A 26323-nucleotide genomic window follows, 5' to 3' on the forward strand; every position below is an offset into this window, starting at 1 on the left:
ACAGAGAGGGGGGGCACTGATTTTGGCGATATTGTATATATATAAAAGATGCTATAAGGGAGAAACACTTATATAAGGTTGTCCCTATATAATTATAGCGTTTTTGGTGTGTGCTGGCAGACTCTCCCTCTGTCTCCCCAAAGGGCTAGTGGGTCCTGTCCTCTGTCAGAGCATTCCCGGTGTGTGTGCTGTGTGTCGGTACGTGTGTGTCGACATGTATGAGGACGATGTTGGTGAGGAGGCGGAGAAATTGCCTGTAATGGTGATGTCACTCTCTAGGGAGTCGACACCGGAATGGATGGCTTATTTAGAGAATTACGTGAGAATGTCAACACGCTGCAAGGTCGGTTGACGACATGAGACGGCCGACAATCTATTAGGACCGGTCCAGGCGTCTCAGAAACACCGTCAGGGGTTTTAAAAAACGCCCATTTACCTCAGTCGGTCGACACAGACACAGACACGGACACTGAATACAGTGTCGACGGTGAATAAACAAACGTATTTCTCATTAGGGCCACACGTTAAGGGCAATGAAGGAGGTGTTACGTGTTTCTGATACTACAAGTACCACAAGAAAGGGTATTATGTGGGAGTGAAAAAACTACCTGTAGTTTTTCCTGAATCAGATAAAATAAAATGAAGTGTGTGATGATGCGTAGGGTTACCCCGATAGCAAATATTGGCGTTATACCCTTTCCCGCCAGAAATTAGGGTACGTTGGGAAACACCCCTTAGGGTGATAAGGCGCTCACACGCTTATCAAGTGGCGTTACCGTCTCCAGATACGGCCGCCCTCAAGGAGCCAGCTGATAGGAAGCTGGAAAAATATCCTAAAAAGTATATACACACATACGGTGGTTATACTGCGACCAGCGATCGCCATCAGCCTGGAGATGCAGTGCTGGGTTGGCTTGGTCGGATTCCCTGACTGAAAATATTTTATTCATGTAGAGCATTTAATAGGATGCATTCTATATATATGTATGTGAGATGCACAGAGGGATATTTGCTCTCTGGCATCAAGATAAGTGCGTTGTCCATATCTCCCAGAAGATGTCAGGGACACGACAGTGGTCAGGTGATACAGATCCCATACGGCAGATGGAAGTATTGCTGTATAAAGGGAAGGAGTTATTTGGGGGTCGGTCCATCGGACCTGGGGACCACAGCAACAGCTGGGAAATCCAACCTTTTTTACCCCAAGTTACATCTCAGCTAAAAAAGACACCGTCTTTTCAGCCTCAATCTTTCCTTTCCCATGAGGGCATGCAGGCAAAAGGCCAGTCATATCTGCCCAGACATAGAGGTAAGGGAAGTAGACTGCAGCAGGCAGCCCTTTCCCAGGAAAAGAAGCCCTCCACCGCGTCTGCCAAGTCCTCAGCATGACGCTGGGGCCGTGCAAGCGGACTCAAGGTGGGGGGGTAGTCTCAAGAGTCTCAGGGCGCAGTGGGATCACTCGCAAGTTGACCCCTAGATCGTACGAGTATTATCCCAGGGGTAAAGATTGGAGAGTCGAGACATCTTCTCCTCGCAGCTTCCTGAAGTCTGCTTTACCAACGGCTCCCTCCGACAGGGAGGCAGCATTGGAAACAATTCACAAGCTGTATATCCAGCAGGTGATAATCAAAGTACCCCTCCTACGACAAGGAAAAGGGTATTATTTTTCCACACTATATTGTGGTACTGAAGCCAGACGGCTTGGTGACACATAGTCTAAATCTAAAATGTTTTGAACACTTACATAAAAGGTTCAAATCGAGATAAAGTCACTCAGAGCAGTGATAGCGAACCGGAAAAAAGGGGACTATATGGTGTCCCTGGACATCAAGGATTACCTCCATGTCCAAAATTTGTCCTTCTCATCAAGGGTACCTCTGGTTCGTGGTACAGAACTGTCAATATCAGTTTCAGACGATGCCGTTTGAATTATCCACGGCACCCCGGGCCTTTTTACCAAGGTAATGGCCGAAAAGATGTTTCTTCAAAGAAAAAAGGCATCTAAATTATCCCTTACTTGCACGACCTAAAAAGGGCAAGTTCCAGAGAACAGTTGGAGGTCGGAAGAGCACTATCTAAAGTAGTTCTTCGACGGCACGACTGGATTCTAAATATTCCAAGAATCGCAGCTGTTTTCCGACGATACGTCTGCTGTTCCTAGGGATGATTCTGGACACGGTTCAGAAAAAGGTTTTTCTTCCCGAGGAAAAAGCCAAGGAGTTATCCGACCTGTCGGGAACCTCCTAAAACCAGGAAAGGTGTCTGTATCAATGCACAAGAGTCCTGGGAAAAATGGTGGCTTTTTACGAAGCAATTCCATTCGGCAGATTCCATGCAAGAATTTTCCAAAGGGATCTGTTGGACAAATGGTCAGGGTCGCATCCTCAGATGCACCTGCGAATAACCCTGTCGCCAAGGACAAGGGTATATCTTCTGTGGTGGTTGCAAAAGGCTCATCTATTGGAGGGCCGCAGATTCGGCATACAGGATTTGATCCTGGTGACCACGGACGCCAGCCTGAGAGGTTGGGGAGCAGTCACACAAGGAAGAAACTTCCAGGGGGTATGGACGAACCTGGAAAAGTCTATTCACATAAACATTCTGGTACTAAGAGCAATCTAAAATGCTCTAAGCCAGGCGGAACCACTCCTGCAAGGAAAACCGGTGTTGATTCAGTCGGACAACATCACGGCGGTCGCCCATGTAAACAGACAGGGCGGCACAAGAAGCAGGAGTGCAATGGCAGAAGCTGCCAAGATTCTTCGCTGGGCGGAGAATCACGTAATAGCACTGTCAGCAGTGTTCTTCCCGGGCGTGGACAACTGGGAAGCAGACTTCCTCAGCAGACACGATATACACCCGGGAGAGGGGGGTCTTCATCCAGAAGTCTTCCACATGCTAATAAACTGTTGGGAAAGACCAATGGTAGACATGATGGCGTCTCGCCTCAACAAGAAACTGGACAAGTATTGCGCCAGGTCAAGAGATCCACAGGCAATAGCTGTGGACGCACTGGTAACACCTTGGGTGTACAAATCAGTATATGTGTTTCCTCCTCTGCCTCTCATACCAAGGGTATTGAAGATTATACGGTGAGGAGGAGTAAGAAATACTAGTGGCTCCGGATTGGCCAAGAAGGACTTGGTACCCGGAACTTCAAGAGTTGGTCACGGACGACCCGTGCCCTCTACTTCTGAGAAGGGACCTGCTACAACAGGGTCCCTGTCTCTTTCAAGACTTACCGCGGCTGCGTTTGACGGCATGGCGGTTGAACGCCAGATCCTAAAAGGGAAAGGCATTCCAGAAGAAGTCATTCCTACCTTGATTAAGGCAAGGAAGGAAGTCACCGCGAAACATTATCACCGCATTTGGCGAAAATATGTCGCGTGGTGCGAGGATCGGAGTGTTCCGACGGAGGAATTTCAACTGGGTCGTTTCCTACATTTCCTACAATCAGGATTGTCTAGGGGTCTCAAATTGAGATCTATTAAGGTTCAAATTTCGGCCCTGTCAATATTCTTCCAAAAAGAATTGGCCTCAGTTCCTGAGGTACAGACTTTTGTTAAAGGAGTACTGCATATACAGCCTCCTGTGGTGCCTCCGGTGGCACCGTGGGATCTAAATGTAGTTTTAGATTTCCTCAAATCCCATTGGTTTGAACCATTGAAAAAGGTGGATTTTAAATATCTCACATGGAAAGTGACTATGTTACTGGCCCTGGCTTCCGCCAGGAGAGTATCTGAATTGGCGGCTTTATCTTATAAAAGCCCTTATCTAATCTTCCATTCGGATAGGGCAGAACTGAGGACTCGTCCGCATTTTCTCCCTAAGGTGGTATCAGCGTTTCACCTGAACCAACCTATTGTGGTGCCTGCGGCCACTGGCGACTTGGAGGACTCCAAGTTGTTGGACGTTGTCAGAGCCTTAAAAATATACATTTCAAGGACGGCTGAAGTCAGAAAATCTGACTCGCTGTTGATACTATATGCACCCAACAAGTTGGGTGCCCCTGCTTCTAAGCAGACGATTGCTCGTTGGATTTGTAACACAATTCAACTTGCTCATTCTGTGGCAGGCCTGCCACAGCCTAAATCTGTTAAGGCCCATTCCACAAGGAAGGTGGGCTCATCTTGGGCGGCTGCCCGAGGGGTCTCGGCATTACAATTCTGCCGAGCAGCTACGTGGTCGGGGGAAAACACGTTTGTAAAATTCTACAAATTTGATACCCTGGCAAAAGAGGACTTGGAATTCTCTCATTCGGTGCTGCAGAGTCATCCGCACTCTCCCGCCCGTTTGGGAGCTTTGGTATAATCCCCATGGTCCTTTCAGGAACCCCAGCATCCACTTAGGACGATAGAGAAAATAAGAATTTACTTACCGATAATTCTATTTCTCGGAGTCCGTAGTGGATGCTGGGCGCCCATCCCAAGTGCGGATTATCTGCAATACTGTACATAGTTATTGTTAACAAATTCGGGTTATATTGTTAAGGAGCCATCTTTAAGAGGCTCTTTCTGTTATCATACTGTTAACTGGGTTTAGATCACAAGTTGTACGGTGTGATTGGTGTGGCTGGTATGAGTCTTACCCGGGATTCAAATTGCCTCCCTTATTGTGTACGCTCGTCCGGGCACGGTACCTAACTGGAGTCTGGAGGAGGGTCATGGGGGGAGGAGCCAGTGCACACCACCTGATCTGGTAAAAGCTTTACTTTTTTGTGCCCTGTCTCCTGCGGAGCCGCTATTCCCCATGGTCCTTTCAGGAACCCCAGCATCCACTACGGACTCCGAGAAATAGAATTATCGGTAAGTAAATTCTTATTTTCTCGTAGTCCGTAGTGGATGCTGGGCGCCCATCCCAAGTGCGGATTGTCTGCAATATTTGTACATAGTTATTGTTACAAAAATCGGGTTATTATTGTTGTGAGCCATCTTTTCAGAGGCTCCGCTGTTATCATGCTGTTAACTGGGTTCAGATCACAGGTTGTACAGTGTGATTGGTGTGGCTGGTGTGAGTCTTACCCGGGATTCAAAATCCTTCCTTATTGTGTACGCTCGTCCGGGCACAGTATCCTAACTGAGGCTTGGAGGAGGGTCATGGGGGGAGGAGCCAGTGCACACCACCTGATCCTAAAGCTTTTACTTTTGTGCCCTGTCTCCTGCGGAGCCGCTAATCCCCATGGTCCTGACGGAGTCCCCAGCATCCACTACGGACTACGAGAAATAGAATTATCGGTAAGTAAATTCTTATTTTTTCTCTGTGATTTAGTCACCATATCTCTCCTTTATCTCTGCTAGTGCTGACTACACTGCACAGGGGTTTGGGTAAGAGGTATTGTGCTGCTGCCAATTGTACTGTGTTACCTGATACTGCAAGTTATATCATGTCTGCTTCTGGGGGTAACGGTTCTGGGGCTGAACACACTGCCGGTGTTGCTGAAGCCACAGATCCCTATGAGGAGAATATAGCAGCTCTGGTTCTGGGAGCTCCTTGCCCCGCCAGTGGGACTGTGGCAACGGAGGTACATAATGACCCACCGTGGGCCGCTTTTTCCACGCTTCTGCATACGCTAGTTAATAAACTAACACCCCCTATGCAACCGTATGGGGTCCCTGCAGCTAACCCGCCGTGGGCGGACGATTTATCTGCTCAATTGAAGACGTTGAACCAGTCCCTGACTACAAAAAAGTCTGACCATCGCTCGCCTAAGTCCAAGGGGTCCTCTAAGCGAGCGCTTGTCTCCTCACAATCCACTGCTGTCACTGACACCTCGTCTGATGAAGACTGCACTTACACTGACCCCACAGGTTCTGACTCAGATTCTGCTGATGGGGAGGGTTGTTTACATGTTGGATGTTCCTGATCTTTTGGAGGCTATTAAGTTAATTCTACAGATTACGGATGATCCCGAGCCATCCGTCCCTCCTAAGAAACCAGATAGGTTCAAGCGTCAGAAGGTGGTTAAACAAGCTTTACCTCACTCTGATCACCTAGTGGATATACGCCAGGAACCCTGGGAAAACCCGGGTACGAAGTTTGTGCCTCAAAAGAAGATGCTGGCTCGCTATCCCCTCGCACCAGAGCTGTCTAAGAATTGGGAAACGCCTCCTCCAGTAGACTCACATGTGGCTAGGATGGTGGTTTACCTGTCACTACCGTCACGTCTCTAAAAGAGCCTACGGTTAAACGTGTGGAGGGTTGTCTTAAAGCGATTTACACCCTCACGGGTGCTGCACAAAGGCCCACTATTGCAGCAACATGGGCTACAGAGGCTATTGAAGCATGGGCCTTGGAGTTAGAAGCTGAAATCTCTTCTGACCATGCTAGACAATGCTTGTCATATATTGTCACAGCTTATCGCTATATTAAAGAGGCAGCTTCTGATGTCGGTGTCCTAGCAGCCAAGGCCTCTACTACGTCAGTCCTGGCTCGCCGGATATTGTGGCTGAGATCCTGGTCTGTGGATCTGGACTCTAGAAAAACCCTGAAGGTACTCCCTTTCAAGGGAGATATTCTGTTTGGGGAGGACTTAAATAAGATAGTGGCTGACTTGGCTACTGCCAAAACTTCCTGTCTGCCAATTACCGCTCCTTCTGTGTCGAAGGCTACAGGTACTTCCTTTCGCCCCTTTCGTCCTTCAGGTAAAGCAAAAGGTCAGGCGTACAAGAAGCAGGCCCGCACTTCCAAACCTGGTAAGCCAAAGCCAAAAAGAGCGTGGGCGGCCCGTCAGCCAGCTTCCAAGGCCGATAAGCCTGCCGCATGACGGGGCGGGCCTCCCCCTGGGGGATCCCAGGGTGGGGGGCTGGCTTCTAAGGTATACCCAGGAATGGTTGAAAACCACTTCAGATGCCTGGGTTCGGGAAGTCGTCACTCGAGGTTAAGCCATAGCCTTCAAAAACCGACCCCCTCATCGATTTTGCCAGACAGACGTCCCGTCGGACCAGACAAAGGCAAACACTCTGCATTCGGTGGTACAGACCCTCCTGGATACAGGAGTCGTAGTCCAGGTGCCTCTTGCGCAGAGGGGCCGAGGGTACTATTCTCCGCTGTTTCTAGTCCCGAAACCGAATGGGTCCTCCCGGCCCATTCTCAACCTCAAGGCATTGAACAGGTTTGTGAAGGTTTCCAAGTTCCGTATGGAAACCCTTCGCTCTATAGTTCTGGCTTTGGAACCTGGGGACTACATGGTCTCCCTGGACATACAGAATGCTTACCTGCATATTCCTATAGCAGCGTCACATCAGCAATACCTGAGGTTTGCTATTGGCAACCTCCATTACCAGTTTCGGGCGTTACCTTTTGGTTTAACAACGGCTCCGCGAGTCTTCACCAAAGTAATGGCGGTGATGACGGTGGTACTCCGCCGTCGAGGGGTCAGGATACTGCCGTATCTGGACGACTTGTTAATCCTGGCAGATTCCCCAGAACTTCTCCTACATCATCTAGATATGACGGTCCGGTTTCTACAAGCCCACGGGTGGCTGATCAACTGGAAGAAATCCTCCCTGATCCCTGCTCAGAGCATGGTGCATCTGGGAGCGCTATTGGACACTCACAACCAGAGGTTGTTCTTGTGTCAGGAGAAAGTCCTGAAGCTTCAGGACAGGATTCGTTGCTTCCTTTCTCGTCCACAAGTGTCGATACATTCGGCGATGCAGGTGCTGGGCCTCATGGTCTCAGCATTCGACATGGTGGAGTATGCTCAATTCCATTCTCGCCCCCTCCAGAGGCCGATTCTAGCCAAGTGGGACGACCTGCCTCACCGGATCAGGTCTCAAATGATCTAATTGACTCCGGAGGTCCGTCTGTCGCTGCTCTGGTGGCTCCAGGACCATCAATTGTGCAGCGGCCGTCCCTTCTGGATATCCAACTGGGTCCTGTTGACGAGAGATGCCAGTCTAAGAGGTTGGGGCGCGGTGCTGGAGCAACACTCCCTTCAGGGTCGATGGACCAAGGAGGAGTCCCTCCTCTCAATCAGCATTCTGGAATTGCAGGCGGTCTTCAATGCATTGAACCTAGCCCAGCATTTAATTCACAACCGTCCTGTTCAAGTGCAGTCAGACAACGCCACCACAGTGGCTTACATAAATCATCAAGGCGGCACTCAAAGCCGTCTGGCAATGAAGGAAGTCTCACGGATTCTACATTGGGTGGAACGCCATCTACCGGCCATATTGGCAATCTTCATTCCGGGAGTCCTGAATTGGGAAGCGGACTTTCTCAGTCGTCAGGACGTGCATGCCGGCGAGTGGGGCCTCCATCCAGAAGTGTTTCAACTCCTAGTGGAAAAGTGGGGCCTTCCAGACGTAGATCTGATGGCGTCTCAACACAATCACAAGGTTCCGGTCTTCGGAGCAAGGACAAGGGATCCTCAAGCAGCATTCGTGGATGCGCTGGCGGTGCCGTGGATGTTTCGGCAGCCGTACGTATTCCCTCCGATGTCTCTCCTGCCCAGGGTAATTTGGAAGTTCAAGCAAGAAAAAGTAATTCTGCTTCTCATAGCTCCAGCGTGGCCCAGACGGCACTGGCTCTCAGACCTGCAGGGCCTATCGTCAGAGCGTCCAATTCTACTTCCACAACGCCCAGACCTCCTCGTTCAGGGCCCCTGTCTCTACCAGGACCTAGCCCGACTGTCTTTGACGGCGTGGCTCTTGAAGCTTCCGTCTTGAGGGCTAAGGGTTTTTCTGATGAGGTCATTAAAACTATGTTGCGGGCCCAGAAACCGGCTTCTGCCCGGATTTACCGTAGGGTCTGGCATTCCTACTTTGTTTGGTGCGCATCTAACAGTTATGACGCTTCCAAGTTTAGTACAGCCAAACTTTTGGCTTTTCTGCAGCAGGGCCTGGATTTAGGCCTGCGTCTGGCCTCCCTCAAGGTTCATATTTCTGCCTTGTCGGTGTGGTTTCAGAGAAAAATTGCGACTTTACCTGATGATCATACTTTCACTCAGGGTGTGTTGCGTATGCAACCTCCCTATGTCCCGCCTGTGGCTCCTTGGGACTGGTCGTGGTTTTGGAGGCGTTGCAGGAGCCTCCATTTGAACCCCTTGGTTCAGCTGATCTTAAGTGGCTTTCCCTTAAGGTGGTGGTCTTGCTGGCTATTGCCTGTGCTAGAAGAGTGTCGGATTTGAATGCACTTTCCTGTAGTTCCCCTTATCTGAATTTTCACCGTGACCGGGCGGTACTTCGGACTCATCCCGGTTATTTACCGAAGGTGGTTTCCTCGTTCCAACTTTATCAGGAGATTGTGGTTCCAGCCTTTGTCTCTCCTGACTTGTCTTCCAAAGAGCGGTCTTTGGATGTGGTACGGGCTCTCCGTATCTATGTGAAGAGAACTGCTTCTATTCGAAAATCTGATTCTCTCTTTGTTTTGTTTGGATTTCACAAACGTGGCTGGCCTGCTCACAAGCAGACCCTGGGCAGGTGGATTAGAATGGTGATTGCACATGCTTATGTGAAGGCTGGTCTGTCAGCTCCTGCTCACATTACGGACCATTCTACTCGGTCTGTTGGACCTTCTTGGGCGGCCCAACGTGGTGCAACCCTTGACCAATTGTGCAAGGCGGCTACGTGGTCCTCCGTGAACACGTTCATGAGGTTTTATGCCTTTGGTACTGCCGCTTCCCAGGATGCTTCCTTTGGACGCCGGGTTCTTGTGCCCGCTACAGTGCGTTCCCTCCCATAAGGAACTGCTTTAGGACATCCCCATTGTCCATCCTTGTGGAGCCCAGTGTACCCCGCAGCAGAAAACAAGTTTTATGGTAAGAACTTACCGTTGTTAAAACTCTTTCTGCGAGGTACACTGGGCTCCACAAGGTGCCCACCCTGACGCACTTAGCTTCTTTGGGTTGGTATGGCATTAACCACTGACACTTCTCCTGTCGTGAGAGTGTGGTGTATGTGGCTACTAACCGTTGTCGTCTCTCTTCCTGCTACTGCATTAGGCTGGTTAAAAACTGAGCTCCTGTGCAGGGAGGCGGGGTTATAGAGGAGGTGGCGCTGTGCATTCTGGGAACAGTCAAAGCTTTGAGCCTGTTGGTACCTCGGATCAAGATCCTACTCTACACCCCATTGTCCATCCTGTGGAGCCCAGTGTACCTTGCAGAAAGAGTTTTAACAACGGTAAGGGTGTGTACACGCGGTGAGATCCTTGCTATGTTCGATTTTTACTTGCGATTTCCCTTGAACTCCCCGGAGCCCAGATAGGACAGATTTTGACTAACTTTTCTTGAGATATGGACTATGTGTGCTTACGATTTTGGCTTATGTGAGATGTCATTGACATGTGAGATATGTGAGATGAACTAGATAGTACACCGATCTAGCAAGGATTGACTTGCCTGCACAGTCTATCTTTTCTTGCGACGCCGACCTGGCGGGGCCGCGCATCGGGATCGCAAGGTGACTTTCACCTTGCGATTTGCACTAACTTTTCTTGCGATTTTGACTATATAGTCAAAATCTCAAGAAAAAAATCTCACCGTGTGTACACACCTTTAGTTCTTACCATACAACTTGTTTTCTGGCACTTAGATTGGGCAGTTATATGGATTTTGTAAAAAAAAAAAAAAAAAAAGCTCTTATTTTTTTCAACAAAGTACCGGTACCGTATATACTCGAGTATATGTCGACCCAAATATAAGCCGAGGCACCTAATTTTACCACAAAAAACTGGGAATAATTACTGACTCGAGTATAAGCCTAGGGTGGGAAATGCAGGGTGCCAGGGGTTTTCATGCTCAAGGTGTCATGCACGTTGCCAGGGGTTTCATGCGGTAGGTGTTATGCTTTGTTGCCAGGGGGTAATGCTTGTTGCTAGGGCTGTGCCCCCAGTGCCACATATACCCCCAGTGACAGATATCCCCCCACAGTGCCAGATAAAAACATGCCCCCTCTTTCTTTGCCCCCAGTAGTTGTGCCCCCTCTTTCTTTGCCCCCCAGTAGTTGTGCCCCCTCTTTCTTTGCCCCCAGTAGTTGTGCCTCCTCTTTATTTGCCCCCAGTAGTTGCCTCCTATTTGCCCCCAGTAGTTGTGCCCCCTCTTTATTTGCCCCCAGTAGTTGTGCCCCCTCTTTATTTGCCCCCTGTAGTTGTGCCCCCTCTTTATTTGCCCCCTGTCGCTGTTCCCCCCGTCGCCGCTTACAAACACACACACACACACAAAATAATAAAAACAATACTTGCCACTGCCCCGCTCCTGCTTCCCGACCGCTTCTGCTGCTGCTGCTCCGTCTGGCCACCCGCCCGCTCCTCTCTGTGTGAGAGACGTCATGATGTCTCTCCCATAGCAGCGCCGCACAGACACTAGAGGTCAATAATTACCTCTAGTGTCTGTCCCTGGAGCCGGCTGCAGCGGACGCCCACACAGCCCACGGCGTCTGCTGCAGCCGTGAGCTGACTCGAGTATAAGCCGAGGGGGGCTTTTTCAGCATAGAAAAATGTGCTGAAAAAGTCGGCTTATACTCGAGTATATACGGTATGTGCTGAATTAAACTTGGGCACATAAAAATGGGTATATGTATACATTTGGGTCATTTTAGGGGATTTAAAAAAAAAAAAGTGGAAACAGACTAGTTGCTCCTACCTGCAAGTCTACAAACACTTGTCCCACTCATAAAGCATCCCAATATACCTGTCCCCATACCTTGTACCCCAATTTCCATCAGTTTGCACTTTCACTCCAAAAATGACATTGGCCAATTAAAAATAATTTGAAAGTTCTAAGTGCATAGTTAGTCATTCAGGGGGTTGTCCCAGGGCTTCAGAACCAAATCCTGACATTTTTAATTTAAAATAGGGATTTTCCACAAGTTTATCGCCTGCTCATAGTTGGTGAATTGGAATTGACTGTAAAATTTCTGTGAAAAACGTTTTTGCATACAAGTGAATAAGCACTTTTGCGAATTTACCGCGATTTCTGGTATAGTCACCTTTTTTTTTTTCTTAACCGGGAAACTGTGTTTGTTTTTACAGCTAATTGAATTAGGCCCTATGTGGTTAAGCAGTTGTACTTAATTTTTTTCCACACCTTGGGACCAAGATGCTGTTAATTAAAGGTGGTGGTTTAAGGAAATGGAGTGGTTGGATGGGGAGGAGTTTTTACTTTCAGTCAATAGAGCAGTTCAGTTGTTCTGTAATTAGATGTACTGTATCCTGCTCCAAGAAATGGCTATAAGAAGCATGCAAATGTTGCTGCACTGTATGTACACTGCCCTCTAATGGTAACTAGTAATCCATTTGGTCACAAGAGACACACTGGAGTCTTTACAATTGCACAGCACCACCTAGTGTCATATTCCATTTGCAGTTTGTGAGGTGATGCTGTCCTGCTGCATTTAATGTATTATATGTTACGAGATTTATTTAATTTCCATACTGTATATGGCAAATGGATATTCATCAGCAGTAGTGGGTGAATATTTGATGGGCTTTGAATGGAGGTTCCGTTTGTTAAAGTCGCTAATGGAGTGGAAATTAACAGATAAGAGCAGGTCTTGCACTTTAGTAAAGCCTGAGCACACCTTTGAAAGCATGTATGGGAAAAGGTTGTGTCACCCAAAGCAACTAATCTTAGTCACTGCCATTTTGTGACTGTCCCAAATCCTAGGAAAGTGAAGTAAATCTGTGGTCGTCTCCACCTTGTCCATTGCACTGGTTTCCATAACTGTTCCCTATATTGTGGTGTCTCATTGACTAACAAGATTTACTGTTTATAAACGGGCTTTATGTATAGAAGTATACAGATGTGGAGGGGAGACATACTTGAAGGTGTCATTTTAGCTAACTGCTGAATTATTGCTAAATTTGAGATAAATCAAAATACGAGCATTAGCCATTAAAAGACTACTAAGACTAAGCGATATATACATTCTAAGCTATAGGTCACTATCGTTGTTGGCCTGCTGTTTGCACTGTGCAACCTTTGTGATCAGTCCTAACAAGCTGAAGCCATTTTTGTTTCTCCTTCATCCATTAGGGGACACTGGAGCTATGACTGGGGTATATATGGGTGTTTGATTGGAGCCCGCACTTTAAATATTAAGTGTGACTGGCTTCTCCCCCTCTATGCCCTTATCTGCCCCAGTTTTAGAAATGTGCCTGAGGGAGCAGGTCACCCTGGGCAATGTTCTTTGGAGGGTTTTTTTGCTTTTTTTTTTTTTATATTAGTATTATTTGATTTTCTAATTTTTTCAGACCTTTGAGGAAAGGCTGACAGCTCATACTGCTCCTATCTGCCTGCATCGTGTGAGCCACCTGAAGGACCTGCCGCCACTTCCTGAGGCTGGTGTCCAGGTTCCTGGCTGTCTTGACATCTGTCGTAGGGGGATACCCGCTGCATATGCTTGCGGCTTATGTCCAGGTCCCCATGGCCCACTGCATATCCGGCAAGCTTGGCAGCGGCAAGTATAAATGTGTTCCCCTGTTAGTAGGAGTAGCGGCTACTGTACGTTTCCTGAGAGCCTGTCTGTGCTACATTCCCAACGACTCCTGGCAACCTGACTTACCGGAGACTGTTTGAGCAGCACAGCTGGCAAGAGCAGTGTTCAAGCCCCCCCCCCCCCCCCCCCTTTCACCCCCCACTGCTACAGCCTAGACAGCAGTCCCTCAGCTTGAAGTCGCATGGCTATGCGTGAGCCCTGGTGCATTCTGCAGTGGACAGAAAGACATGGCGTGACGATCTCCACAGTGTTCTTTTCCTGCGTTGGCAACTGGGAAGAGGACCATCTCAGTCGCCAGGACCTTCATCCAAGTGAATGGGCTCTAAATCTGGAGATGTTCCAGCAACTAGTTCATCGTTGGAGGTTGCCTCAGATTTCATGGCTTCCAGTCATAATCGCCAACTTCCCGGCTACTGCTCCCGGACCCAACATCCTGCAACGGAGGCGGACGACGCTCTGTCGACCCCATTGCATTACCATCTGGCTTATCTGTTTCCACCAATTCCCCTCCTTCCACACATACTCAAACGAGTCAAATGCCAGTCCACTATAGTCATTCTCATGGCGCCAGATTGGCCGCACCGGGCGTGGTGCTCAGATCTCTGTCTGCTATTCATGGACGGCCTGTGGCCATTACCACTGCGCTGCGGTTTACACTGACTTGTGGCGCTGCGTTTGATGGCATTGCTGTTGAGATCTTGAGGAGTATTGTTATTCCCACTATACTTCGTGCTCGGAAACCGGTGACTACCGCACTTTACCACTGTCTCTGGATGTCTTACGTGGCGTGGTGTGAACAGCGGGGATTCCCTTCCACCTCTTTCTTACCTGTTATTGTTCCTATAGGTGGGGCTAGATGCGGGGGCCTTCACTTAGGCTCACTTAAACTTCATATTTCAGCATTATCCATCTTTTCTCAGTGCCGTCTGTAGACTTTCCTGCAGGCTGTTATTTGTATTCAGCCACCTTTTGTCCTGGCTACGGCGCCTTTTGGACTTCAACCTGGTTTTGTCTTTTCTCCAAGCATGCGTTTTTGAACCTTTGAATACAGTGGATCTAACATTCCTGTCCTGGAAGTCTTTTGTCCTGTTGGCTTTAGCCTCTGCTCGGAGGGTCTCTAAGCGAAGGGCCTTGTCTTACCGCACACCTTTTTCTCATTTTCCATGATGACCGAGCTAAGCTTCGCACGAAGCCTGCCTTCTTGCTGTAGGTGGTTTCGTCCTTCCACATTAACCAGCCTACTGTGGTGTTGGTTTTGTCTGAGAATTCTCCGTCTTGCCATTCTTTGGACGCGGTTTACGCTCTGCGCATCTGTGTGGATTGGACGGTTCTGTTGCGCAAGTCTTATGTTTTGTTTGTACTTTACTATGCTGTGAAGTGGGGGAGGTCTGCTTCTAAACAGATGCTGGCTCGTTGGATCCGCTTGGCTATCAGTCAGGCTTTCCAGGTTAACTCTGCCGGTATCCATTTTGGCGCATTCTACACGCTCAGTTGGACCTTCCTGGACTGCAGCCAAGGGTTCCTCAGCACTACAGCTTTTCCATGCGGCTACTTTAATCCCTCACACCTTTGTTCAGTTTTAGCGTTTTGATCCCTTTTGCGGCTTCTGATTTGAGTTTGACTGTTCTGTGTTGCAGTTATCTCACTGCTCTCCCTCCCATGGGAGTAGCTTTGGGACATCCCCACTGTAATAGCTCCAGTGGCCCCTAGTAGGTGAAGGAGGATTTTGGTACTTACCGATAAATCCATTTCTCTAATTCCATAGGGGACACTGGATGCTCTTTGAGTTGTTTTCCCTGCTACATGTTCTGTTTCTGTTGTGACTTCATGTGGTATTGTTGTGGTCTTCCACTCCCTTCGTTTGGCCCTTGGGCCTTTTATTGTCTGTTTTGTCATTGTCCTCTTAATCTCCACTTGGGCTCTGTTTCTATAACTGAGGCTGATGGGGCATAGATGGAGAGGAGCCAGTCACACTTTCATATTTAAAGTGCTGGCTTCACTCAATCACCTATCTATACTGTCATAGTGCCAGTGTCCCCTATCTGAGAAATTGATTTATCGGTAAGTAACAAAATCCTCTATTTTCAGAATGTGATGGAGGGGGTAGGAAATACCTCATCACATTTTACTTTTAGCCAAAGCTGAAAAGTGCATTTTACATTTGTCAAATTTGTTTACTTATAATTTATAGATTAACTGTCTCTGCTGAATCTTTCTAAACAATAAATGTGCATGGACATATATTTATAGAACACTTGTGCAATAATGGCTTAATTTCCTGCAGATCTTGACTTAGGGGCTTATTTACTAAGCGAAGGCTTAGGCTGTATTCTTAAAAGTGCAATGATTTTAATAGCAAAACTCCCTGGTTTAAATATTTAAATGCTGCTTAGTTAATAAAACCATTTAATATTTGTACATCTCAGAACATGGTGTGCAATGTATTATCTCACCAGCTCCTGTAAGGAGGGGCCACTAAATATATTTCTTTCTGGAACTAGCCAGGTATGGACCGAACACACTGGGAGCCAAAATACTTTTACCAAACTACAGTTTACGGCAGAGGTTCCCAAACGTGGTCCTCAAGGCGCCCCAACGGTCCTGGTTTTAAATGTATCCATGCTTGGCCACAGGTGACGTAGTTAGCACCCTAGTCAATTTGATTTAACCATCTGTGCTGAGCCATGGATATTCCTAAAACCTGGACTGTTAAGGTGCCTTGAGGATAGTGTTTGGGAACCTATGGTTTACGGATTTTCTATTTTCTCTCTAGTGCTATATGAATTGTTCTTTCTTTTCTCAATAGAGATGGTTCACTATTGTAGCGTTTACTCACATACCACTGCTGTAACATTTGAATAACTGATGCGAGCTGACAGCGGCTGCTGCCGTAGTGTTGCCAAAGCTTTTCTTTCGGCTTATTTTAAAATGGAAACTACAATGAGAAAATGCTCCCAAAGGGCTCATCTTAAAGTGTGTATTTGTATGTGTGTATGTATATGCACCATCTATGTATGAGAGTTCCCTGAGTCAGTAGACAAATGTATTACACTGTATACTGTACATGATCCATGATGGGTTGATTTTCAGCAAACTTGGATTTCTGCTAATTCTCCTTTCAGCAACATTTGCCTTACCTCTTTCTGTCTCTTTTCTTGTGCTGCACAGAGGAGCCCCAAGAAGGTGAGGGGATGTCATGTAAACCCGGAGGTGTAATTCAGGACTGAAATAGGTTACATTTTCTGTTTTATTGGCCACTTGTGTAACCTGTTTCTGCAGCATAACCACTGAGAACATTTAACCTCACAATATTAGTCATTTACAGGTTTATAGATTATTCTGGCTTTCACAAGGAGAGAGTGTGTATTAATGCCTTCTCACGTTAAGCTTGTTTATCACAGGAACCTGTAAAATAATCCAATATAAATATGCTTAAGGAAAACTCCTAAACTTGCACCTCTGTCACAGCCTGTGCCCCCTGGGGGATCACAGCCCAAGCTGTAGATTGTCCCGCACAGGGCCAGCTTTTTCCACACTACTTCTGCTGCTATGTTGTCAGGGGGCAGAGGAACTTCTACTGGGACTGCTAGATGTATTGTGGGATCCGTCACATCTGCGTTATTCAGCTCTCCTAACTCCGCTCAAAACTGTATTGTTTTCTGTGGAGTTAACTTTTTTGTCTGTAAATTAGAAGATTTACTCGCATCCTTCTATAAATGTGATTGAGAGATGAATTCATATCTCTAATAAGTGATTCACTGAAGGGACTCTGCACACAGTGTGATCCCTATGTAACAGTGCCCCCTGGTGATTCACTTGTACAGGGCACATAACTACTTGGCTGCAGATCAGGTTACACAGGGGTCTATTTATTAATTGCATATTCATTGCGTTCTGGGCAAGATTTTAGCTCACAGGATTGCATTGCAATATGCAATTGTACAGGGCCAATGTATTATAGAGCACCCACAGGGTGTCTAAGCTCATCCCTGGGATGTGCTCACTGTGGAAACGGGACACCTGCGCATGTGGAGGAACCCTCTGCTGGCTAGCTTTGTACCCCATAGGCTCCAGTGGGCTAATGCCATCTTCAGATGGCGGTAGCTGCAGGGGCCAATCTGGCAGTTTTGCATGCACCATAGAAACCTATGGGGATGCGGCTGCTGGAGTGGAACGAAGGGATTGCAGCAGGTATCAGATATCTGCTGCCGTCCCTCAAACATACATTTAGGGGATAGTAAATATTTGCGGCTAACCACCAAAAATTAGTGTTTTCGGGGAACAGGACACAAATATTTTTTTATATATGGACCCCATAGAGAGTAAGAACTCATTCATATAAACAAACAGATCTTGCTCAGTGTTCTAGATGGAATGTGATAAAATTTGTCTTCTGGCAAAAGTCATAAATCCTAGTACAGTATGTGTGCATGTGATGGGGAATATAAAGTGTCCGCTCCACTGGGGCTGATTTGAATGGCCAAATATTCTCTGGAAAGTGTTGCCATTAGTGTCATTGTTTTATCTATCTATATATATATATATATATATATATATATGTATGTATGTATGTAATACTGGAACAAAGTGAGCTGGCACTCTAGAAGACTTCACAAACACGCAGACACAGTTAAGTAGTCAACTACTTAACTGTGTCTGCGTGTTTGTGAAGTCTTCTGGAGTGCCAGCTCACTTTGTTCCAGTACATAAGTTTATATGAGCAGGGCACCGGAGCATTTAGCAGATTAACCTATGGAGTGCTGGACCTCACATTGACATATATATATATATATATATATATATATATATATATATATATATATATACACACACAATGGTCAATGATTGAAGTAAGCAAACTGCTGAATATTGCACTGGTAGTTTCTTCCAATCTGCACACTTCTTGTTCTCAGAGGAGCCATGGTGGGAACTTCTGGCATTTGGGGCTCAACCATGATTTCTTACCCTGCATGTGTGGATAGCGAAGGCAGAGCCGTAGCTAGGAGAGGACGAGCGGTGCTGCAGTATAGGACGCAGGGTCAAAGGGGTGCTACCGTCACTACTCCTTGGCAGTAGCATTGGATTTGCAAGGTACCTGTGTATGTGGGTAATTAAGACTGCAACCTGCTCCCAATCCTCCCCCCTTCCCCAATATGGGACTTCACAGTGCAAGTGCAGCAGTGTCTTGTCTTCCTACTTTCAACTTATAGTCACCAGTTACTGTGGTAAATGATCATTTACATTCAGACAATGACCATGTAAATATGTAAATGATCTTAAAATAACAGCTTCTCTACTTACACACTGGGACTCTCTCTCCAGGCCTGAGTGCTCTGATCAGGTCACACAGGAGATAGACATATTCACCTGCTGTGTATAGGGGAAGAAGCTGGTGACACCTGGATCAACTACAACTATCTCTCCCCTCCTATCTTTCCTCTGATTGGCAGCACATGGCCCTGGCCTGGAAACTTGATGGCCCGGTGTCCCTGCACTGCACACTGTTCAGCTTGCATTCTAACTGTGAGGTTCTTCCTTCTGCTGCTGCCCAGGAGGGAGGGGCGGTGACTTCAGCGTAGAGTCCCACTGATGTCTGCCTCTATCTGCATTAATGAGCTTGAATTAGCCTCTGAAAAGACCAAAATAAATACTCATGCCCTTTATGTCACAAGTGGGGGCCCACACGCCCACAGGATTGCACAGTGTAGCATGAATGACACAGAGCAGAATATAGCTAAGCCATCCAGTCATGTGTCACTGATCATGGTACCAGTGTGATATTCACTAGTTTTCTTAATTTGTGTTCTGTTTATAAAATCTGAGCAATTTCTGACTGAACCCTTAGGCCCTCATTCATCTGGTATCGCAGTTTGCCGCAAATTGCAAACAAGTGTTTTTCTGCAAACTGCATGCGTGTGGGGGGAGGGACGGTGTTGCGGGGGAGTTATCAGGCCAACACAGGTGTTGACCTGTTTTCAGGGCGGCTGATGTCACACACAGCTACTCCGATGAAGAAAATGGTGTCTGTCCGCCTGGTGTGTATGCAGGGGGTCATCATTAATTCATGCCTCAGCGATGCGATCACAATTGTTTTGCAATCGCATCACTGGCCACCGATTAGCATGCTGGGCGGCCCCCAGCATGCTATAGAGGCAGTTGCAAATTCTGCAACTCTTACTGAATAGGATCCTTCATCTGGCCATAAGTTACTCTCCCTTGTGTTGGTTTTCCTCACATACATCTACAGTATCAGCAAATGGGTCAAAACTGGGTAACCAGGTCTGCATGTGCGGCCTGCTGGATGATTTGGCATAGTGACATTATAATTTCAGGACTGAATTATGCCTCTTAAATTTGTCATTTTTCCCCCCTCCCTCCCTCCCTCCTTTTTAATGCCCTCCTGTTCCTAATCAGCCACTTCGTATTCCAGGTGTTTTCCAAACTCTATGAAGTATGTAAGCGTCGGCTGCCTCTCCGGGCCTTAACGTCAGCGCAGAGACACAGAAGGTCATCCAACAATAACAAGAAGAAAAACTAGACTGTACATTCACCTTTCCTTTTGCTTCTTTCAAATATGGTTTCATCTCTGGAGCAATTATCAGATTTGGTGTAACAGGCTAATCACTACACGTTCCAGGATCCTACAGGGCAGGTTTAGGAATCACATGTCCTTCTGACTGTTCCACTACATAAATTCCCAGCATGCATCATCAACTGGCAGTCACAGGTTGCCTAACCCTACAGTATGGCATCACATTAATTTGTATTACCAATGCAAGTAACCTTTCTATTATATAATTTTTAAGAAAGCAAATTTACATGGTGAGGAGTGTTGGTAGGAGCACAATTTGTCATCTTTTTTTATTTATTTTTTCATTTTCCCATTTTGCATTGCATGTATTTTACATATTTGATTTTTATTTTTTCCACCCTTTGCATATCTCCACATCCCAGGTGTTGAAGCCAATGAGCGATAACTTGATGGAGGATAACATAAGAAAAACTGTGACAAACTCGATCAAGGCAGGTCTTACAGAGCAAGTGACTCAATCGGCACGGCTAAAGACAGACTGACAGACAATCCATCTCCAACTGCATCTTACCTTAACCAACGCCTGTTTTGTACAATAAGAACTGTCAAACACAAAATAAACCAAAGTTTACAATTATTACTGTAGGCGTAGCATAAACTGGCTTCTGAAAATGCTGCCACATTTTTCTCTCCCTCCCCTTTCCCCCCAGTGGATAAGCTAGAAAACCATGTCAGGAAAGTCATAGGATATGCTTAGCCCCCTCTAGTGGCAAGGCTTGTTAGTGCATCAATGGCCCTCCAAGCACATTGAGTTTACATTGATACAAAACTTTTTGCCATTATCAAGCTCGATTCTCCCCCCCCCCCCCATTTGTAGTAAAGAACATTTTCTGCTAAATCAAAAGATAGTCTTTTAAAAGAATGAATGTAGTGTTGATTTGTAATTTTAATATTTATATTCCGTTATATCAAGAATTGCATCAATGATAAACTATTACATAGCTTGTTGGGTTTTAAAGAAATGTATTGGTTGACTCACTGCCTTCTTTCTTTGTACATGTTCCCTTTTCTCAGTATATCTATAGAAATGGCTTATCGTATGGAAGGAATTTTTTTTTTTTTTTTTTTTTTTTGTGAAAGCAAATGCCTTTTTTTTTTTTTTTTAAATCCAGAAATCTGCCATAACTTAGGTGCATATCAGGGGAGAATGGGCAGTGGATTTTTTGTTTTTGCCTTCATGTATATATGTTAATTTTATTGGGGAAGGTTTGGGTAAGGGGCACCAGTCCATCCAGAAGAGTAGACTACAGTTATAGAAGTTCAGATCATCTGTACAGCGTTAGTTATTTTCTATACAAGATCAGATAGGGCATGTATATGATATATAAATAATATAAATACCAATTTTGTATCAAGTTTTTGTAGTCCATGCCAAATTCCGGCTCTGCGGTAGGCTAAGTGGAGTCCCTGCACAGGGACCGTTTGTGGCTCATGTAAGTGTGTGAATGCATAAACCAATCTGAAGTTTTGATATATTTGTGATATTTACCTGCCTTGAACACCGCTGTCTCATCCCAGCGGGCGGAGAGAAAAAAAGAGCATATTTGTTGTGAATCTGTTTGTCCTGTTGAAAACTTAAAGCAGTTTCCTGTAATTTATTTTCAGTATAATTAAAATCTGTTGTATATATGGCACATCAGACATTGTGCAGTCTTTTTTTCTTTAGTTTGATACAATTACTGTACATATTGTATGTTGTCACTTAAAACTGCACAGGTTTAGGCACTCCTTTTCTAAACTGCTATAGAAAAATGGGTTACTAAACCTTATATAATTCTTAAACGGAATTCAGGACTTGGCACGCAACCAAAGCTGCCTAGGGATCTTTACTTAGGGTATCCCATCTGAAAAAGAGAGAGTACAACCCCCTTTGGGCGGGGCAGATGTATTAAGCTGTATTAAGATGTATTAAGTAGTGATAAATATACGTTATGGTAAGAACTTACCGTTGATAACGATATTTCTCCTAAGTCCACAGGTTCCACAGGATAACAATGGGATATGATGGAGCAACAGTGGATTGGCACCAAACAATCACAAGCTTTCAGTCCTCCCAGAATGCAATGGGCCCGTCCATATATCCCCGCCCACTGGCTCAGGCAAATCAGTTGTATTCCAAAGCATTTAGGCAGGAGCATCATGTGAGCCCTAATCAGGCAGGAAGAACACACATGCACACCCTTCTGTACAAGAAGGAAGAGGTTTAGTGAGTAGAAAGATCCTCAAATCAGATGCGTCCGGATGGGATCCCTGTGGAACCTGTGGACTTAGGAGAAATACCGTTATCAATGGTAAGTTCTTACCATAACGTATATTTCTCTAACGTCCTAGTGGATGCTGGGGACTCCGTAAGGACCATGGGGAATAGACGGGCTCCGCAGGAGACATGGGCACTTTAAGAAAGAATTTAGATTCTGGTGTGCTCTGGATCCTCCCTCTATGTCCCTCCTCCAGACCTCAGTTAGTTTGAATCTGTGCCCGGACGAGCTGGGTGCTGTTCAGTGAGCTCTCCTGAGCTTGCTGTAAGAAAGTATTTTGTTAGGTTTGTTTATTTTCAGGGAGCTCTGCTGGCAACAGACTCCCTGCATCGTGGGACAGAGGGGAGAGAAGCAGCCCTACTCTCTGAAGATAGGTCCTGCTTCTTAGGCTACTGGACACCATTAGCTCCAGAGGGATCGTACACAGGATCTCACCCTCGTCGTCCGATCCCAGAGCCGCGCCGCCGTCCCCCTCGCAGAGCCGGAAGACAGAAGCCGGGTGAGCATAAGAAGCAAGAAGACTTCGAAATCGGCGGCAGAAGACTCCAGTCTTCACTGAGGTAGCGCACAGCACTGCAGCTGTGCGCCATTGCTCCCACACACACCTCACATACTCCGGTCACTGTAGAGGGTGCAGGGCGCAGGGGGGGGGGCGCCCTGGGCAGCAATTGGGACCTCTTTCGCAAAAGTTTAACATATATACAGTTGGGCACTGTATATATGTATGAGCCCCGCCAAGAAAATGTATATTTAAGCGGGATAGAAGCCCGCCGACGAGGGGGCGGGGCTTCTTCCTCAGCACTCACCAGAGCCATGTTTTTCTCCACAGCACCGCTGAGAGGAAGCTCCCCAGCCTCTCCCCTGCAGATACACGGTAGAAGAGGGTAAAAAGAGAGGGGGGGCACATAATTAGGCGCAAAAATCATTATAAACAGCAGCTACTGGGTTAACATTAAGTTACTGTGTTATTCCTGGGTTAATAGCGCTGGGGTGTGTGCTGGCATACTCTCTCTCTGTCTCTCCAAAGGGCCTTGTGGGGGAATTGTCTTCAGATGAGCATTCCCGGAGTGTGTGGTGTGTCGGTACGTGTGTGTCGACATGTCTGAAGTAAAAGGCTCCCCTAAGGAGGAGATGGAGCAAATATGTGTGTGAGGGGTGTCTCCGTCGACCACACCGACACCTGTTTGGATATGTATAATTAAGTGCTAAGGTGAATTTATTGCACAAAAGATTAGAGAACAGACAGTGAATCTACACAGGTCTGTCCCTATGTCGCAGAGACCTTCAGAGTCTCACAATGCTCACTATCCAAAATAATAGACACTGATATCGACACGGAGTCTGACTCCAGTGTCGACTACGATAATGCAAAGTTACAGCCAAAATGGCAGGAAAGTATTCAATATATGATTATTGTAATAAAAGATGATTTGCATATCACTGATGACTCCCCTGTCCCTGACACAAGGGTACACATGTTAAGGGGAAGAAAGCTGAGGTAAATTTCCCTCCTCTCATGAAGAAAAAGAGCGGGAATCTCCAGACAAGAAGCTGCAGCTTCCCACAAAGAATTCTCAGGGAGTATCCTTCCCCTACTAGGGCCAGGATACGATGGGAATCTTCCCCTAGGGTGTCACGTTTGCCCAAAAGGTAGCCCTGACTTAACAGCTATCCTCAGGGATCCTGCAGATAGCGTGCACTTTCTGGTACACTACTCAGACCGGCGATTGTGTCGGCATGGGTTTATAGCGCTATAGCAGCGTGGACAGGTACCTTATCAGCAGAGATTGAGACCCTAGTATGTATATAGATATATATATTAAAGATGCCGTCTTAAGATATAGATATATATATAGATATATATATATAGATATATATATATATATATATATATATAAAACAGGCCCAAAAAGGCATTAGTCTACTGGGTTCTAGAGTCAACGCTATGTCGATTTCTGCTTGACGTGTCCTGTAGATATGCAATGGACAGGTGATGCCGACTTAAGAGGCATATGGAAGGCTGAGGATTGTGTGGAGAAGGGATCTCGGACCTGATCTCCACAGCTATGGCTGTTAATTCTGATCTTTTGCCTTATATTCCTGCACAGCCTAGGAAAGCACGACATTATCAAATGCAGCCTTTTCGATCACAAAGAAACAAGAAAGTCCGAGGTACGTCCTTTCTTGGCAGGGGCAGAGGAAAGAAGCTGCACAACACAGCTAGTTCCCAGGAACAGAAGTCCTCCCCGGCCTCTACAAAATCCACCGCATGTCGCTGGGGCTCCACAGGCGGAGCTAGGCCCGGTGGGGGCACGTCTTCATAATTTCAGCCACAAGTGGGTTCACTCCCTGTTGGATCCCTGGACAATATTGTGTCTCAGGGATACAAGCTGGACTTTGAGGAGATGCCCCCTCACAGACGGCCCTGCCGGCTTCCCCCTCACGAGAGGGAAATAGTGTTAACTGCAATTCACAAATTGTATCTTCAACAGGTGGTGGTCAAGGTTCCCCTCCTTCAACAAGGAGGGGGTTATTATTCGACCATGTTGTAGTCCCGAAACCGGACGGTTCGGTCAGACCCATATTGAATTTAAAATCCCTGAACATATACCTGAAAGGGTTCAAGTTCAAAATGGAATCGCTAAGAGCGGTCATAGCAAGCCTGAAAGGGGGAGATTTTATGGTGTCTCTGGACATAAAGGATGCATACCTTCATGTCCCCGTTTATCCACCTCATCAGGTGTACCTCAGATTTGCGGTACAGGATTGTCATTACCAATTTCAGACGTTGCCGTTTGGTCTCTCCACGGCCCCGAGAATCTTCACCAAGGTAATGGCGGAAATGATGGTGCTCCTGCGGAAGCAAGGTGTCACAATTATCCCGTACTGGGACGATCTCATAAAAGCGAGATCAAGAGAGCAGTTGCTGAACAGCGTATCACTTTCTCTGGAAGTGTAACGACAACACGGCTGGATTCTAAATATTCCAAAGTCGCAGTTGGTTCCTACGGCTCATCTGCCTTTCCTAGGCATGATTCTAGACAAAAGGGTTTATCTCCCGATAGAGAGAGCTCAGGAGCTCATGACACTGGTCAGGAACCTATTAAAACCAAAACAGGTGTCCGTGCATCACTGCACTCGAGTCCTGGGAAGGATGGTGGCATCATACGAGGCCAGTCCCTTCGGCAGGTTCCATGCGAGGACCTTTCAATGGGACTTACTGGACAAGTGGTCCGGATCACATCTTCAGATGCATCGGTTAATCACCCTATCCCCCAGGGCCAGGGTGTCTCTCCTGTGGTGGCTGCAGAGTGCTCATCTTCTCGAGGGCCGCAGATTCTGCATTCAGGACTGTATCCTGGTGTCCACGGATGCAAGCCTCCGAGGGTGGGTAGCAGTCACACAGGGAAAAATGTTCCAAGCTCTGTGGGTAAGTCAGGAGACTTGCCTTCACATCAACATCCTGGAACTAAGGGCCGTATACAACGCCCTACGTCAAGCGGAGACCCTGCTTCGCGACCAACCGGTTCTGATTCAGTCAGAAGCCACCAGAATTCTTCGCTGGGCGGAGAATCACGTAAGCGCACTGTCAGCAGTGTTCATCCCGGGAGTGGACAACTGGGAAGCAGACTTCCTCAGCAGGCACGACCTCCACCCGGGAGAGTGGGGACTTCATCAAGAAGTCTTCACGCAGATTGCAAGTCGGTGGGAACTGCCACAGGTGGATATGATGGCATCCCGCCTCAACAAAAAGCTACAAGGTATTGCGCCAGGTCATGAGACCCTCAGGCGATAGCTGTGGACGCACTGGTGACACCGTGGGTGTTCCAGTCGGTCTATTTATTTCCTCCTCTTCCTCTCATACCCAAGGTGCTGAGGATAATAAGAAAAAGAGGAGTGAGGACAATCCTCATTGTTCCAGATTGGCCACGAAGGACCTGGTATCCAGATCTGCAAGAAATGCTCACAGAGGACCCGTGGCCTCTTCCTCTAAGACGGGACCTGTTGCTACAGGGGCCCTGTCTGTTCCAAGACTT

At 46.9% G+C, this 26323-nt stretch overlaps 1 protein-coding gene across 2 annotated transcripts in view; it reads left to right on the forward strand.

Annotated features, from left to right (window-relative positions):
• Window positions 1-21667, forward strand: part of ATL2 (atlastin GTPase 2) — a 307993-nt gene extending 286326 nt beyond the window's left edge. Inside the window, exons 13-15 of one of the 2 annotated variants that reach the window (XM_063918108.1) lie at window positions 16605-16619; window positions 19867-19977; window positions 20391-20477. In XM_063918108.1, coding sequence (XP_063774178.1) covers window positions 16605-16619; window positions 19867-19974 — 123 coding nt within the window. In that variant the 3' untranslated portion in view covers window positions 19975-19977; window positions 20391-20477. Of the gene's footprint in view, window positions 1-16604; window positions 16620-19866; window positions 19978-20390 lie in introns of both variants that reach the window. The other variant, XM_063918109.1, reaches the window with a different exon arrangement.
• The last annotated feature ends 4656 nt before the right edge of the window (window positions 21668-26323 follow it).

The sequence above is a fragment of the Pseudophryne corroboree genome, chromosome 4 (assembly GCF_028390025.1).
Source record: "Pseudophryne corroboree isolate aPseCor3 chromosome 4, aPseCor3.hap2, whole genome shotgun sequence".
In the NCBI taxonomy this organism is placed as follows: domain Eukaryota; kingdom Metazoa; phylum Chordata; class Amphibia; order Anura; family Myobatrachidae; genus Pseudophryne; species Pseudophryne corroboree.